The following is a 15,422-nucleotide window of genomic DNA, read 5'->3' on the forward strand; positions in this document are numbered from 1 at the left end:
TTTCTTGGGAACAGTGAACTCAGTAGTATCCAAGAATTTACATCTTTATATACGTGCACATGTAGGTTATGTTTTCCCCTCATGATGAAGATTTTGAAGTTTTTAGGTAAACATAGGTGTGGAGCTCATTGTGGTGTGATGTGATGTGATGGACAGTTTGAGTGTTCCCAGAGCACAGTACAGTTATATTTGCAGTTAATGTTACCAGAAGGGATAGTTTTGGTAAGGTATAGATGAACAATATTGAATGATAACTAATTTACTACATATCGTTAACTTTGCACTGAAAATCTAAAATGTCCAAAATTTGATTTTTTTCTTCTGTTGTAACTTCTACTGATACTTTTAAATTACAATTTAAGAAATAAAAGAACTAAGTATGTTTTGAATTTTATGAAACAGATATTGGATGAAGGACATACTCCAAGATTTATGTGGATTCACATTTCTGTTGTCCTTTCTCATAGGATTTGCCTGATAGCATTCAAGTAGGTGGCAGGATATCTCCCCACACTGTCTGGGATTACGTAGAAAAAATCAAAGCTTCAGGGACCAAGGTAAGAATTTTACCTAGTAAAGACTTGCTCTTTAATATTCATTTAGTAATTTTAAAGATACTTGGTTTTTCCTCTCTGAAACATTTGCAAAATATGTGAACTTTAGGAATATCTCATGGTTATGTTGAATGGGATGGGTGGTAGCTGCTGGCATTTATTTTTTCTTCCTACCTAACCTTAAACTGTCACCTGCTGTTGGAGAATACCTGTCTTCGTTTGACACAGTAACTCATCAGGAATGTTTGGATACCACTTCACATCTCAAGTGCTACTCTCTCATTTTCAGTAGTGTTATATTGTGTAAAACCATCTCAGTGGCTCTTTGCCAGACTTGTCCCACTGTGAGCCAGTTGTCCTTGTGCTGGGGAGCCCAAAACTTGGAAGTCCTTTCCAGGTGGTGTCTCACAAGTGCTGGATAGAAAGGCATACCTTTTCTCTTGGTGTGCTGACTGCTTTGATTCTGACACCCAAATAGCAGTAAGCCTTTTTAGCATGGATGCATCACCAGTTCATACTGGGCCTGTCCACCAGGATTCCCGCATCATTTTATGCCAAGTTGTTTTCCAGCCAATCAGTCCTCCAGCCAGTCCTGGTGCATGTGGTTACTCCTGCTCAAAGTGCAAGATTTTGCGTTGTGAATTTGCTGATATTGACAGAGTTCAGCCTGCTTAGGTGCCATCTCAGTTTTGCAGAGGCTCTTCTGCCCAATCTTCCAGGCTGTTCAAACAGCATCAGGTCCTAAGCTGGGTTTAGGATTATAATTCTGGGATCTCAAAACTGGTCTTCCATTATTACTAATGGATGTATTGGACACAACAGACTACAAAACACAGCTTTCTAGTAATGTTAAGGGTAGAGAGTAGAATAATTCATTGGAAGCTGGCAAGCTTCGTTGAAACTTATTATTTAGCTGGCTGTTAAAATACTGGCTTTTTTGTCATGTACTTCAATTAATTTTTTCATACTAAATGCTTTCTACCTGTTTTATCTAATTCTGGATTATTTTTGGCCATGTTTCTGCTCCTTCTGTCTCTTCTGTCCTCTGCCATTTTGGCATAGCTTTTTCTCCTCAGCACCATTGTTTTAAATAAAGAGCAGTCAGTTTTAAAAAAAAACAAAACAAAACATTTCACAGAAAAATATTCTTGACCATCTTTTTCCTTCTCATTCTGTAAACAGGAGATCTGCGTGGTTCGCTTTACCCCAGTAACTGAAGAAGATCAGATCTCCTATGCATTGTTGTTTGCCTATTTCAGCAGCAGAAAACGTTATGGTGTAGCGGCCAATAATATGAAGCAAGTGAAAGATTTGTACCTCATCCCTTTAGGTTCCTCAGATAAAGTCCCTCATCACCTTGTGCCTTTTGATGGGCCTGGTAAGTTCAGCTTGGAATTTGGAATTTTATTATCATAACGCTACTTAAAGAAGTTGGCAACAGAAATATAAGAGGAAATAAAATCTAAAAATGCTATTCAAATATGTAATTAGTTTTCCACAGTATTAGTTTCCTTGAAAAGAGGAAACTTACTTAATTTCAAAGAATTGTTATATGGGTATAATAACACTTTTTAATTAATTTCAAAGAAATTAATTTCCCCTTGCTAGATTATTGTGATACTCAAAGATGAAAAGGTTAGTGTTTACCACTTTGTTTTATGTCTACTACTTTCTTTTTCTAACACAGGGGACTTTGTAGGTTTCAGTGTTAGAAACTGAGTCACACAAGTGGACTATGGTAGAAGGCATAAGTTCCAAATTGATACTATCAGTTTAAAATAGTATTTTTCATTATTTGAAATGTACTAATCTTTTTTCTCAAGTATTCCAAAGTTTCTTACAAGAAATACATTGAAAGTTTAAAACATAGATTGACAAGAAAGAAAAGGTCCTGAAATGGCTCTCAGTTGATTTGTGGTACACCTGAGTTACTTTGCATCAGTTTATCTTGGTTATAAACATTTGAAGATAATCTTTCTTTTTGAGATAGTCAGGGCCAAAAGTAAGAGAGAATGAGCTGCAAGTATTTTTTTTTCCTGTTATACAGAACAAAATAGATAGTGAAGAAATGGGTAATAGTATGCCTTGAAACACAGTGCCTTTCCTGGAATGAGGGAAACATTTTTGAAATTTGCTCTTGGTAAATCTTTGAAGAAGTATGTCTAACACAAATTGATGAGGAGACTTTAAACAAAAGTTTAAAGTAAACAGGGTTCTGTTTACTTTTTTACCCTATCATACTTTGCTACCACTGTTACCATGTTATAGCTGGATTAGACTAACTTGATGTTTAATTTATGTTCTGTTTTTGATGAGATTAGATGTCTTATCTGTCTCATATTCTCTATTTGGAAGTTACAATGTACTTGAACCAATTTTAAGTTGCAGTGCTTGAAGTCATACTTTTAACACTGGAAATACATATTTTTATTATTTTAAGTATTGTTAATGTTTAACATGGCAAGCAGAACAATTTCAAATACCACAAGATTAATACTTCTGATAGTGCATTGTAAGTATATGGGGGTTATTTTTGTTAAAATTATTGCCTTAACCAAAATACAAAGAGATGACAAATTGCTGTTGCAATTTTGTACAGGGATTGAAATACATCGACCAAATTTATTACTGGGATTGATAATTCGCCAGAAAATGAAGAGGCAGATTACTGCTGTTTCAAGTGTTACCAGTAGCTTTGCAGATGAAGCTGCTGAAAGTACCTTGAGTAGCTTGCCACCAGAGAAGAAAAGCAAGCCAAGCAAACCTGAAGTCTCACATCATGATTTGGCACTAGAAGAGGAGGAGGAAAATAATTTTTTTAATTCCTTCACAACTGTGCTACACAAGCAGAGAAATAAACCACAGCAGTCTAATGCAGACGATGCTCCAGCAGTTATTGAACCGTTGGTGGAAAGTACCAAACATGAACCACCAAAGCCTCTCAGATTTCTTCCTGGAGTCCTGGTTGGATGGGAAAATCAGCCTTCTACGCTGGAGCTTGCAAATAAACCGTTGCCAGTGGATGATATTCTTCAAAGCCTTTTGGGTACGACAGGGCAGGGGTATGAGCACAGCAAGTCAGAAGCAGGTCCTAGTGAAGACATACCATTATTAAATGAACAGGCAACCTTGAAAGAAGAAACCAGGGATGTTGCTGATGTAACTGCTGAAGTCGGTGAAGCAAAGGCTGGTTTGGATGATCCTCAAGAATCCACTAATGCAGCTGTAACTGTGGATGCAGTGGCTGTAGGGACCTCAAGCTCTGCAAGAATTGCTGGTTCTTTGATAGGACTGAGTCTTAAGGGAAAGCCTCCAGATGTCTCCACAGAAGCATTTTTAGCAAATTTGTCTGCTCAGGCACAGAATAAAGAAACGGAAGAAAGTAAAGAAAATGACCCAAAGCGACAGTTACCGGACAAGGATAGTGTTGCACAGGAAGTTAGAAGGAGCACAAATTCAAGCTTTTCTTCCTCATCAACTTCAGGAAAAAAAAACAGTGAGAGCAATGTTAATGTACCCTCTGCTGAGGGTACTACTGCTAATACCTCTAAATCACCACCATTTATTAATCTTAAAAGAGACCCACGACAGGCAGCTGGACGAAGCCAGCAGACTAATATTTCAGAAGTCAAGGATGGAGATGTTAGCAGAAATGAAGACCGACAAAATGCTTCAGGAAATGATCAAGGAGAACCAGAGAATAAACCACTTTGTGGAGAAGGGGGCTTAAACCTGTATCAAAGTGAAGCACAAACCAATGAGACACAGTTCAGTTCAGCTGCAGCTAAGGCAGATAACACAGTTGCATCACAACCAGAAGATACCAAACACTCACAGGAAGATGGATTGATGAAAAACATTGAAACAATGAACTCATTTAGAAGAGGACCAGGCGCAACTTCATCTCATTTTGAAACTGAGAACTCTTCTCGTTCTGAATTTATTTCCAAAGTCCCAAGCCCTATGGCAAGTGGCAGCTTCTCATCTGTTGGACCTCCACAGCAGAATTTTCAGCATTCTAAATCTAATCCACCTGGATTTCAGTTCCAGGCTCCTGCACCTCATAACTTCCCTCCACAAAACAACCCTATGTTTGGATTTCCTCCTCATTTACCACCTCCGCTTCTTCCTCCTCCTGGCTTTGGTTTTCCTCAAAATCCAATGATGCCATGGCCACCAGTAGCTCATTTATCAGGTCAGCCACCACAGTATGCCGGACCCATTGCACAAGGGCTACCAGTGGCTCACAAACAATCAAGATTTTTGGGACCAGAAAATTTTTTTCAGGGTAAAGACAGTAGGAGACCAGAAAGACGCCACAGCGATCCTTGGGGCAGAGAAGAACAGCATTTGGAGAGAGGATTCAGTAGAGGAAAAAACGATCGACAAAGACTTTACAATGAAACCCATCACCAAAAAAAAGACAGACATGAAAAAGAGTGGAGCAACGAAAAATACTGGGAGCAAGATTCTGAAAGAAACAGGCGCAGAGACAGAAACCAGGAAAAAGAGAGAGAGCGGAAGAGTAGAGAGGAAGGACAGAGAGACAAAGAAAGAGCGCGATCCCCACACAGTGATAGAGCTGCTGATGGGAAAAGCCCCAGAGAAACTAGAAATCCAGAAAAAAAGACAGAGAAGCCTAAAAGTGATGAACAGGCTCATGAAAAAGATAAGGAGAGGGAGAAAAGCAAAGACAAGCATAGAGAACGAGAAAGTGAAAAGAACAGAGAGAGACATAGGGACCACAGTGACAGAACTAAAAGCAAAAGGTAAAAAGATGCAGGCAGTCTTTTAAATTCCTATTTAAATAAACTGTTAGAGTAATGTCGTAAAACTTTGTATGACAAAAAAAAAGAGAGCCTGCTAGGATTGTGCCATTGTTTTTTATTCTGTGTTGGTGTTTTGCAGAAACAAGTCTGTGTTTTGGTACCACTCAATGTACCAATACTCATCCTTTTTTTCATTATACCAACTATCACTAGAAATAGGAGTTTAATATTTTAAAAATTTTACATTGCTGTATATTCAAAATTTTAAAGATTTTTTTTTATTAATATGCAATAAAGGCTTAGGAATTTTCTTAGCTGAGCAAGTTGGCTTTAGTCAAGTCTGCAATATAGTTGCTGCCTTTGGTAATTTGTGCTCTCTTTTGTTTTAAGATGCCCTGATAATTTTAAAGGTAGTTTTCATACAATAACCTTGTTTTTAAATTGCACTGTTTTTAAAGACTGCAGCAAAGCCTCAGAATCCACATGTTACAACAAAATGTAATATGCTCAGTGGTGTGAAAAGTTTGGGGTTTTTTTTAAATTATTCAGTAGTACAATAAAACCTCAAGTATATTTCGTTATACTATATTTCAAGTTTTTCCTAAGCGTCTGAAGCAGTTTGTGATCAGAAATTGGATGGCTGAGCTGCTCGAATGTTACTGCTTTAAACTGCACTTGTTTTAATATGAAAGCATTTCTAACCTAAATTCTTGAAAATGATTTGTAGTAGTAAATTCATTTCTCCCACCATTTTCCATGCTTCAAAAACTTGAATACCTAAGCTTGTACATTACTTTGTGTTTTGCTATCCTTTTTACTGTAAAATGTAAATATTTTAAGGGATATTTTGATTCTAAAATGATAAAACTTTCTCACATACTGTGTGTGTTTGATTTCATAGCTGTGAAACTGTAGGCTAAATGAATATAGAAGGCTGAGTCACAGAATGCCACATTTGTTGTACACTTCATAGCTCAGTTTGTTTTGAGTTTTGGAGAACAAAGTGGGGGAGAAAGGCAGAAGTGTTAGTACCCTTGGGACTTCCGGTAACTTGGTATTTTGTGGACTACCATCCACCAGTGCCAAACAACATGCAAATGTGAAAACAAAATCACCCACTCTAATACTTTTTAAAATACACTGGGCATTTTATTGAGTCTGTCAGAAACAACAAAAATATTCCACCATATAAAGAAAAACTGAGGTTTATTGTTCTGGTTTTCAGTGTTTTGTATTTACACTTTGAGTACACAACCTTACTATGCTGCTGACAGCATTTTGCACTTTGCTGTAGAAAAACCTCTTCTTTCCAGAAAAGTCTTCCCAGGTGAACAACATCCTAATTGTTAGTTTTAATTATGAATATATTTTAAGGTAAATTTTTACTTGGATACCTTGCAAGTAATTTGGCTAAAATTAAAAATCTTGCACTGAATAAAGCAGGTGGTAGACTTTTATTAAGTGACGTTTCTTCAGCTCGTCATTGAGAAGACAAATTAAAAAAAAATCCTCAGTAGCTGAAAGCAATATTCAAACATCTTTAAAATAAAATTAGTCTTTTCCAAATTAATTTGATGGTCTGTAAAGCAGTAATGCTGTTGAATATATCTGGTAGTAATATACATGTGTTTTGTTGTTTAAATATTTGCACCTAGTTCTGTAGGCACAGAAATGCACCAAAGCGTTCTCATTTTTGGACTAAGTTTTAAATTGACAGCTCTGCATATGAAGAATTTATTTTGATCCATTCAGAAGTAGTTACTCCAAGGTCACTGGTGATCTGCCTCTCACATGTGCATCCATCTCTGCTTTGAAAATAAACTGGAAGCAGTGGAAATTGCAACTGCCTGTATGGAAGGGATGGGAATGCTTTCTACCAGAATTACCAGAAATAATTTGTTTAAAAGAATATGTAAACATTTCTCAAGTTTGCTGAGTGCTTTGCCCACCTGCTTTGTGTATGTAAAACCTGAAGAGAGCCACAGCAAAACAGCTCTTGAGGGAGAGTTTTGTTAAGTGTTTAAATTAACAAACAGCGAAAGTCTCCAGGATTTGTTCCTAGGATGTGAGTTAGTGTAATGGGAATAAATCCTGCTACTACAGGAATAAAGAATTTTACTTCTCCATTGCCTTCAGTCACTCTCCTTCCAACATTTGTGTTAGCTGAAAGTGCTCCGATTACTCGTTCCTTGTTTTACACTGAATCACTGCTCAGGTCACAAAAGGCAGTGTGGACTGCTGAGGAACTGGCAGTACACCAGAAACCCCAGAGAGAACAGGATAAACTTTAATATGCTTCCTTCTCCAGCATCATGTGGCCATAAAAGACCCTACTTAGAAAAACTGGAAAAGAATCTGGGGACAGCTCTAATGCCAGGTGGGCTTCATGAGTTGCCTTTTGGAAGACTTGCAGAAGCTCTCTTGCATCAGGCTGATCACTTGGGGACTCAGAGCAGCTGAAGAAAATAGAATGAACCTCACAAAGATGTTTGCAGATGCTTAATAAAACATCTTGATGTAGCTCCCATGTGCTTTACTTATCTTTAAGTCACCTGTAACTGACTTGACAGTGCTTTCATTACTACAGGTTAAGTATGGTGATGTGGAAGCAAGGGTGTGTCACCTAGTTTTAGGTGCTTCTGGCCTTTGCTCTGTAGCACACACCCCATCCTAACTTCCCTCTCCTCCCCAAAATAGTTACTTGTTTCTGACAGGTATATGCTGAAGACTTGCATTCAGAGAATTTCCATGCAAGAAGGTAATGGTTTGTTATTACTGTGCTTTTGAGCAGTAGTAAAATAAAAAAGGAAAATATACTAATCAATCACTATTATTTTTATTTAATAATTTTACTTATTTAGTAAGCCAGCCATCAAATGAGAAATGTAGATGCTATCATACATTATTGGTGTAAGCACATTAAAATAGAATTTTATTTTTTTATTGCTTCCTAAAGCAGAATATAATACAGCTTTATGAGAAGGAATTGATTTTTTGTATTTATGTACGAACAGCTCTACTTACTTTTGAGATTATCAATTAATGAAAAATATATTTGCAGAAATTTGGTTTACTATGACCAAAACCTCTGTACAAAAATTTGAAATGTCATTTAGGGGCATATAAGCCAGAAAGTTACAGGTAAAGTAGAACAGTTCTTGGACTTTTTAAGGTCTTAAGAATAAATGTTACTTGTAGGCAGACTGGCACATTCCAGTTATAAATTATTAAAGCCAAAAGTTTTCATGTAATCAAATAGGGGAGACCTCTGCTGGAGAAAACCAGGAGGCCTGTTTTCTTTCTCTAAAACTATATATGTTTTTTGCTCTTTAAAACATTCTTTAATATTTTAGCAGACTTGAAACTTGCATTCTGCCCTCTTAAATATATACATACAGGGTGGACACACTCAGAAGGGAGGGAGAACAACGTCATTACCTAAATAGAGTCTTTGTGGGCTTCACAAGTAATTACAGCTGTTGCATTTTTTGAAATTCTCATTACAGTAAACATGCTTTCTGCCTCAAGCACACCTTTTCTTCCCCCACCAATTTCAGTTTTTAGACTGGACCTTAATATTATAAAATAAACAGTCTAATAATATTCAACAGTTGGAGAAACAGGTAACAGTTGTCTTTTCTCATAAAGCAACAAACAACACTTGAATGATGGTTTGCTTTTTAAACTAATCACTACCTCTTTGTTTACAAAACTATTTCCAGCACAATAAAGAAAAAAACCCAAACCTTCAGACTTTCCCATTATTTTCAAATAAATGCTAAAGAGTATATATAAATAACTATATGAAGAAAACAATTGATCATATTTTATATGTTTATGCTATTAATACTCCACATAGATTTGTCCCTTATTACTTTTTAAGTGCTTTCCTAAGTTTGTTTCTGAGTCATACACTACCAGCTAACACAATAAACAGGAGGAGAAGGAATTTTATCCTTTTTAAAAGTGTCTTGGACAGTTTTTTTAATTAATTTTCAGAATTTCCATCATGAATGTTATATCCTTCTGCTTTCATCAGCGGAATCTTTTTAGAATCTTGGAAGAGCACAACATCTTTAATTTTACCAATGAATTCCTTCTGAAAAAGCCCTATAGTGACTATATTGACTTCCTTGCCAATTTCAAACCCGCCAAAGTAACAAATGCCACCATAGTTCAAAGCAGTGTATTTCCTTTGTGGGTCAATATCTTCAAAAAGGATTAGTTCCTCATCAAGATAAACCTTAATACAAGTTTGGTTTTGAACTACAGTAGTGAAATGCCATCTTCCATCAGAACAGGTGAAATACTTCCTATGCATTAGAGGAACAGAGATCCTTTCTCCAAGATTAATCACAACTTTTAAAGTTCCATTGGCAAGACCAATGGCAAGGAAGTCATTATCTTCATCTTCACTTTTTCCCATCCATGCTATTAAGCCTTCAGTTTGATTGGTAGTAAAATTTAAAGAAAGACGGCTGTACTGGAGGTCTCTTTTTCCATAAAAAGGATCAGTGTATTTAATGTAGGAGTTGCCAACAAATTTTGCTATATAAAATTTGATTTTGGTATCGCAGTACTTACCTGTCCAGCCTAGTGCACATGCACAGGTATATGAAAATGAAGAAGGCTGAGGAATACAAAGCGCGTGAGACCCACACATGTTTTGTGAACAGTGAATAGATTGTTCACACATGGTCCCTGTCCACTCTCTCAGGCAAGAACAAGAAAAGCCTGAGTTTTCAACGTGACATGTACCATTATTTTTGCACACAGTGTAACCACAATCTGTTCCATCACAGTCACCAATGTTGGCTCCACCTTTGGGGTCAGTCACGGTAAGATTCAGTTCCCTGTTGTTTATAACAATTTCTCGAATACAACCAGTGAAACCTGTGGGCTCATTTTCTATTGCCATTGGATTAACAAGGTTTAAGGAGGATACCCCTCCAACAAAAAAATCTGAGTGTGTGTCTAGTGCATTCATTCCAGGACTAGCTTTTTGAGTAATGTTGATACCATCCAGGTCCAAGTAGCCTTCATTACCAACTCTTCCTGCATTGAGTAAGTGCCATGTGTTCCCATTTGTGTGGACCTTCTGAAGGGTCTGTAGGATGACTGTTCTGTCTCCAAGGTTGTAGCGTAACTGTGTAAATCCATTTACTAATGATATACATAGAAAGTCACCTGTAAAAAAACAGTATAAAATATTATTAATTTTTAGAGTGGGTGCACTGAAAAGCAATGTATTAATGATTCTGATGCTTTCATGCCTGCGTTTCCTTGTACCATCGTTATATCTACGTCACACAAAGGGAAATGTTCCCTGATGAGTTGCTCTTAGCCTTCTTTTTTTTTTTTTTTCATTATTGGAAACTGAGCTCATGTTTGCCTCAAAGTAATAAGCCCAACCTTCTGAAATGCTCTGCTTTTGTGCAGATAATTTTGTGTAGATAATTGAGGTAGGAGCCAACAGGATCACTTTGGCATCCAGGAAGTGTGAATCAGTGTTCCCATGGAAAAGAAAAAAGTTTTGGCAAAGTTACAAAGGCAGAAATACTCTCAACTTCAGTATGTTGAATAAAGGCTTGATGGATTTGTCAGTTAATTAACAGTTTTGTCTGCACCAGACATACTCTGCTTGCCCTGAAGGCTCCTTTTCACAACAGGGATGTTTTGGGTTTAATAATCTGACAGCTGTAGGAACAGATAAGCTTTTTATTGCATTGCTCTTCTAGAGGCCTTCCTGACAGGAAGTATTAGAAGGGAGTTCTCTCTTCTTGTGCTATCAGTGTTTCTGGCCTTACAGACAGTGTAAAAGGAGAGAGAATACCACTTCAAACTGTAGTTTCAAGTATGAAGAAGGAAAACTGGGAAAGGTTAGGAAATGGGAGCTGGAGCAGTTTGTAAGTGCAGCAATAGAGCCTAATAGGGGAAGGTGACAGGGAAGCAGAAGAAGACAGCAGAAAAGTTTGCAAATTAAAGTTATGTTCTCAAATTTTTTGAGGCTTGCCTGTTCAATATAACTTTTATATCTTACTTTGGAAATAATAGGCATCAGCTTATTAAACTGGCAAATATGTTTGTTAAATTTGAATGCAAGCTTTCCTAATAGTTACCAGTCCAGTTTCCTTAAAGATTCAACATTCCTAAGGGTGGACCTATCAGTAGAATGATGAAGTTTGCTTTCACATGTGTTTAATTATTGAGTATTTCTAATCCTTGGATTACATTGCCTGTAGTGAAATTGAATGGCTTAATTTACTAGAGGCTTGTGAAAATTGCCAAAATTATACCTCCCTATTCAAGACATGTTCAGGTTGCCATTTAGGCAGGCTGGAGATGTTTCAGTTATGTTAGTGCTGTAGAGCACATCATGCCTCACCTTCCCAGCTCCAGATACCCATGGGAAGAACAAGAAAAAATCTCTTCTTTCAACTCTGGTGCTCCCTTTTAGCTTCCTAGTTCCAGTTGTGATGATCTGGTTTACTTCCCTGTATTTAGTGTTCTTTTTGAGTACCTTCTTTATTCCTTTTTTTCCCAGAAAATTAATATAATTTCCTTCACTTGTGATTTCTCCTGCTTAGTGATGTGGCTTTAAATGTTCTTGATTTTTCAGTACATAGTTTCAATGCATTGATCGTGCTTTGTTTCAGGAGTATGGATAACCTGCTTGTCTATGTTTTTTATCAGGCCCTCAATCCTAGGGTAAGAAAAGAACATGAGGAAAAGTGTCTGAACTACCTCTTTGGCAGCTGTTGATTCCTTCTCCTACCTGGACATGCAGACTTGAGTAAGGACACAAGTACTCACATTTTGCTGTCTAGGAAGGAGGAAAACATCTGACCAGGGTTGCTGTTGTATCTGACCTGTAATCAAGACCTGGAGAAACTGGCAGTTCTCCAAGACTTCCTGGCCTGCAGGGGAGGACTTTGGTGGCTTTGCACATTTGACAGTTATATGTTTTGGAATCTTAGTCTTATTGCAAGAACAAATCTGTGTTACTAAATCTGCTGTCTACAATGTAAATAGGTTATTGCTTAATACTCTGTTCTGGCACAAATTTGAAGGCTCACTTCAAACTGGAGTAACTTCTGCTACTCTTGAACAAAAAAAAAAAAAATGACACTTCCAATTTCACCTCTCCCTGAGGCCTTTCTTACTCCTCTGGTTAAACTCTCTCTTGTCACATATCACTTGCCATTTTAGTTGTTGGCAAGAACAACAGAGTGTTGAGATAAATTTTGGGATCTGAAAGTTCATCCTAGGGTGCAGTCAGTATTTCTCCATGAAGTTTATCATCATAGATATTACTAGAGTCAACTGGCTGAAAACATCTTAGGACTGTCATGTAAAGTGCTGTGTGTTCACTATCCAAGAAAATTCCTCTTAAAGTGAAGGGAAATTATGGGCTTGTCTTTGATGCTTTTCAATTTAGCAACCAGTAATATTTTCAACCGAGGGATCTCCATCTGCCCTGTCTCTGAGGGCCAGATTGCACAGCTGGAGCCTGTACAGGCCAATGTCATCAAAGGAATTGCATCACCAGTTTAAACAAATGCCATTCTTGCCACTGATTTTCTCTTCTCAACAGTCTGTATAGGAGACCATGAAGCAGAGTGGTTTTTACTATTTCAATTTGATAATTTCTCAGACCTGTCTCATTTAACCTGTGGCCAGAGACATTTCTGAGGGAGTTTATTTTTGTTAATCATGAAGGAGACTTCAGCCTTAGTTTTTCCAGCACTAGACTGTATAGCTGGTCCCCACTTTCTTGAAAATACGATCTATGCACAGGAGACACAACCTTACTTCTGGCTTTTTAGATTAGCATCTCATTTACTATGGGCTATTAATCTCCATCAGTGGTGTCATAAAAAAAAGCAGTGAGACTCCTGAGAGAGGCACTTACAGTTCTTTTGTTCTGCACACAAGTCTTTGGCCAGCCTGTTGGATGCAAGGAACTGTAAAGCAACCTGTGTCAGTAAGGTTGAATCTTCTTTTGAAGTAGGCTAGTGTAGCTTAGCTGGGCCTTTAAACTGCAACATGTCAAGACCCTGGGCATTGAACAAAATTATTAACATCATTCAGTTCTGTTCTGATGCACCTTCCTGCCCCTGTAATATTCCCTGTTTCAGTAAAACAGTGATTTTTTTTTTTTAATAGCCCAAATGGTAAAAGATTGTTTTATTGTCAAGGGAAGGGAATTTTGTAGCAGGCATTGCCTTAAGGAAGAGCCTGATCTGGAGATAAAACAGCACTTCTACCTGCAAGTCCTAGTTTGGGATTTTCACCAAGTGACTGAAGGTCAGAGTTGCTCTGGCCTCAGAGTAGATTGTCTCTATTTTATATCAGAAGCCAGAAGTCCAAAGCAGGGGTGAATTTTATTTCATAATTTTATTTTCATGTTTTTCTCATGTGTACAAGTCTCACCTGCTCCCATACTGGATGTCAGAATTCCCAGAAAGCTAGTCAGCCCTGTGTCTTGAGTAGTCAGTTCCTAAGACTGGGAGATAATGAAAAGTCTCCTAAAAGTACATCCAAGTGCTACTCTGAGATCTGGATTATTTGTAATAGTATCTTCCTGTATGACTTCTTATGATGAATTCTGATTGTATCACAAAGATTTTCAGCTTGCTGCTACTATGAATATGTATGTAAGTCTCTTCAACAAATTGGTTACAGTATCACAGTCAAATTTTAAACGCTTCCAAATGGTGACAGTGTTCATGTTTAGTCTTTATCTGGACATGCAGATGTGTCTGTACACCCCTATTCTAAGAGGGGATGGATCATGCTCAAGCAGTGAGCATGTTACCATAGGAAACTTTTTTGCGTTATAATTTGTCAAAACGTGATACAGTTGGAAATGCATTCTAGGAAAATTGCACTCTCTTTCCAGATGTCCTGTTCAGGTCAGAAGCATCACCAGAGTAAAAAATGTGATAATATTCAATTTGCACAACTGTGTAGGGTAAAGATCTCAGCATTTACTGCCTACACTACCAAATATGCCTAATACAGATGTATTTCCTAGGAGGGCTGAACACAGTGTGAGAGTGTCTCAGGCTGACACACTATGAGCTGGGACAGCATTCTGCATGGTATTTTAACATTTCTGTTTTAAGGTCTTTTCCCCACAGTGACTTAAGTCTATCCTTGTGCTCTGGTGTGTATGTGTAAGGCAAGGCCTTTTTTAACCTGTTAAAAGCATACCTGAGGTTTTTCCTACTCTCCACTGAAAATTAAGAAGGATCTCCACTACTTTGCATGGCCAAAGGAACTTCTAGAACATACCTTTAAGTGAGTTTTGTAGTAGTGGATGGAATCTTGTAGTCAGTGATGTTCACTTTTTGCTGCTGTTACCATAGTGTCAGTGATACACAGATGCAAGTGTCTCTGAAGGCTCCCTGTGTGCTCAAAACTCACTGATTAGTCCTGGAACTATTGAAGAGTTAGATTTCTTTAAGCCATGCGTTGCTTGTCTTTTGTCTCATCCTGTGTTACTGAGCAGAAGCCTCTATGCTAAGCTGAGGATGGAGGCTTTGATGAGCTCAGTGCTTCAGCAGCTTCTTGCAGCTTAAATGTCCCAGGAGCCCTATGCTGCAGTTTCCTGATTACTGAACATCTAGAGCCTTGGTTCCTTGACTTGTTTTGGAGGCCTGAGACAGCACCTCTGGATGTATGTTTGCAGTCTGTGCCTTCTGTTGGTTTTACCTCACCCTCTGTCCTCTAGCTCAAGCCCAGAGTGCCAGTTTCTATCATTGCAGTATTGAGTAGCATTTCCTCCACTCTCCTTCCACCATTTTTTTCAAAGTTGTTATTGATCACTGGCACCATCTTGGTGATCATTTGAGCCTTTTGTCCTCATAAGTAGTAACATTCATGGGAATCACTCACAGTTAATAAAACCTCTTACTCTAGGTTCTGCTATGTGCTCATCCTCATTCCAAACTGACCTTGTTAATCCACCATAATGAAGTGCCTGTGTCTCGAGCAGTATTCCTGCCTCGTATTGGCATGATGCATCTTGTAACCATGACATCTGCAAGAGGTATCTGCTCACTGCTCTTCCTGCCTTGCTGAGCTGAAGTCTCAT

At 37.8% G+C, this 15,422-nt stretch overlaps 2 protein-coding genes across 11 annotated transcripts in view; one reads left to right on the plus strand and one right to left on the minus strand.

The window, feature by feature from the left end:
* Positions 1 to 7,447, plus strand: part of PHF3 (PHD finger protein 3) — a 51,037-nt gene extending 43,590 nt beyond the window's left edge. For all 10 annotated transcript variants that reach the window (XM_030267376.4, XM_072926494.1, XM_072926495.1 and 7 more), the window contains 3 exons: positions 468 to 557; positions 1,737 to 1,932; positions 3,154 to 7,447. In XM_030267376.4, the coding sequence (XP_030123236.4) occupies positions 468 to 557; positions 1,737 to 1,932; positions 3,154 to 5,327 (2,460 nt within the window). In that variant the 3' untranslated portion in view covers positions 5,328 to 7,447. The remainder of the gene's footprint in view (positions 1 to 467; positions 558 to 1,736; positions 1,933 to 3,153) is intronic.
* A 307-nt stretch (positions 7,448 to 7,754) lies between these two features.
* The window catches only part of EYS (eyes shut homolog), a 765,693-nt gene continuing 758,025 nt past the window's right edge, over positions 7,755 to 15,422 (minus strand). The window contains exon 50 of the mRNA XM_072926499.1: positions 7,755 to 10,510. Coding sequence (XP_072782600.1) covers positions 9,312 to 10,510 — 1,199 coding nt within the window. The 3' untranslated portion in view covers positions 7,755 to 9,311. The remainder of the gene's footprint in view (positions 10,511 to 15,422) is intronic.

Source organism: Taeniopygia guttata, chromosome 3 (genome assembly GCF_048771995.1).
Source record: "Taeniopygia guttata chromosome 3, bTaeGut7.mat, whole genome shotgun sequence".
Classification (NCBI taxonomy): Eukaryota; Metazoa; Chordata; class Aves; order Passeriformes; family Estrildidae; genus Taeniopygia; species Taeniopygia guttata.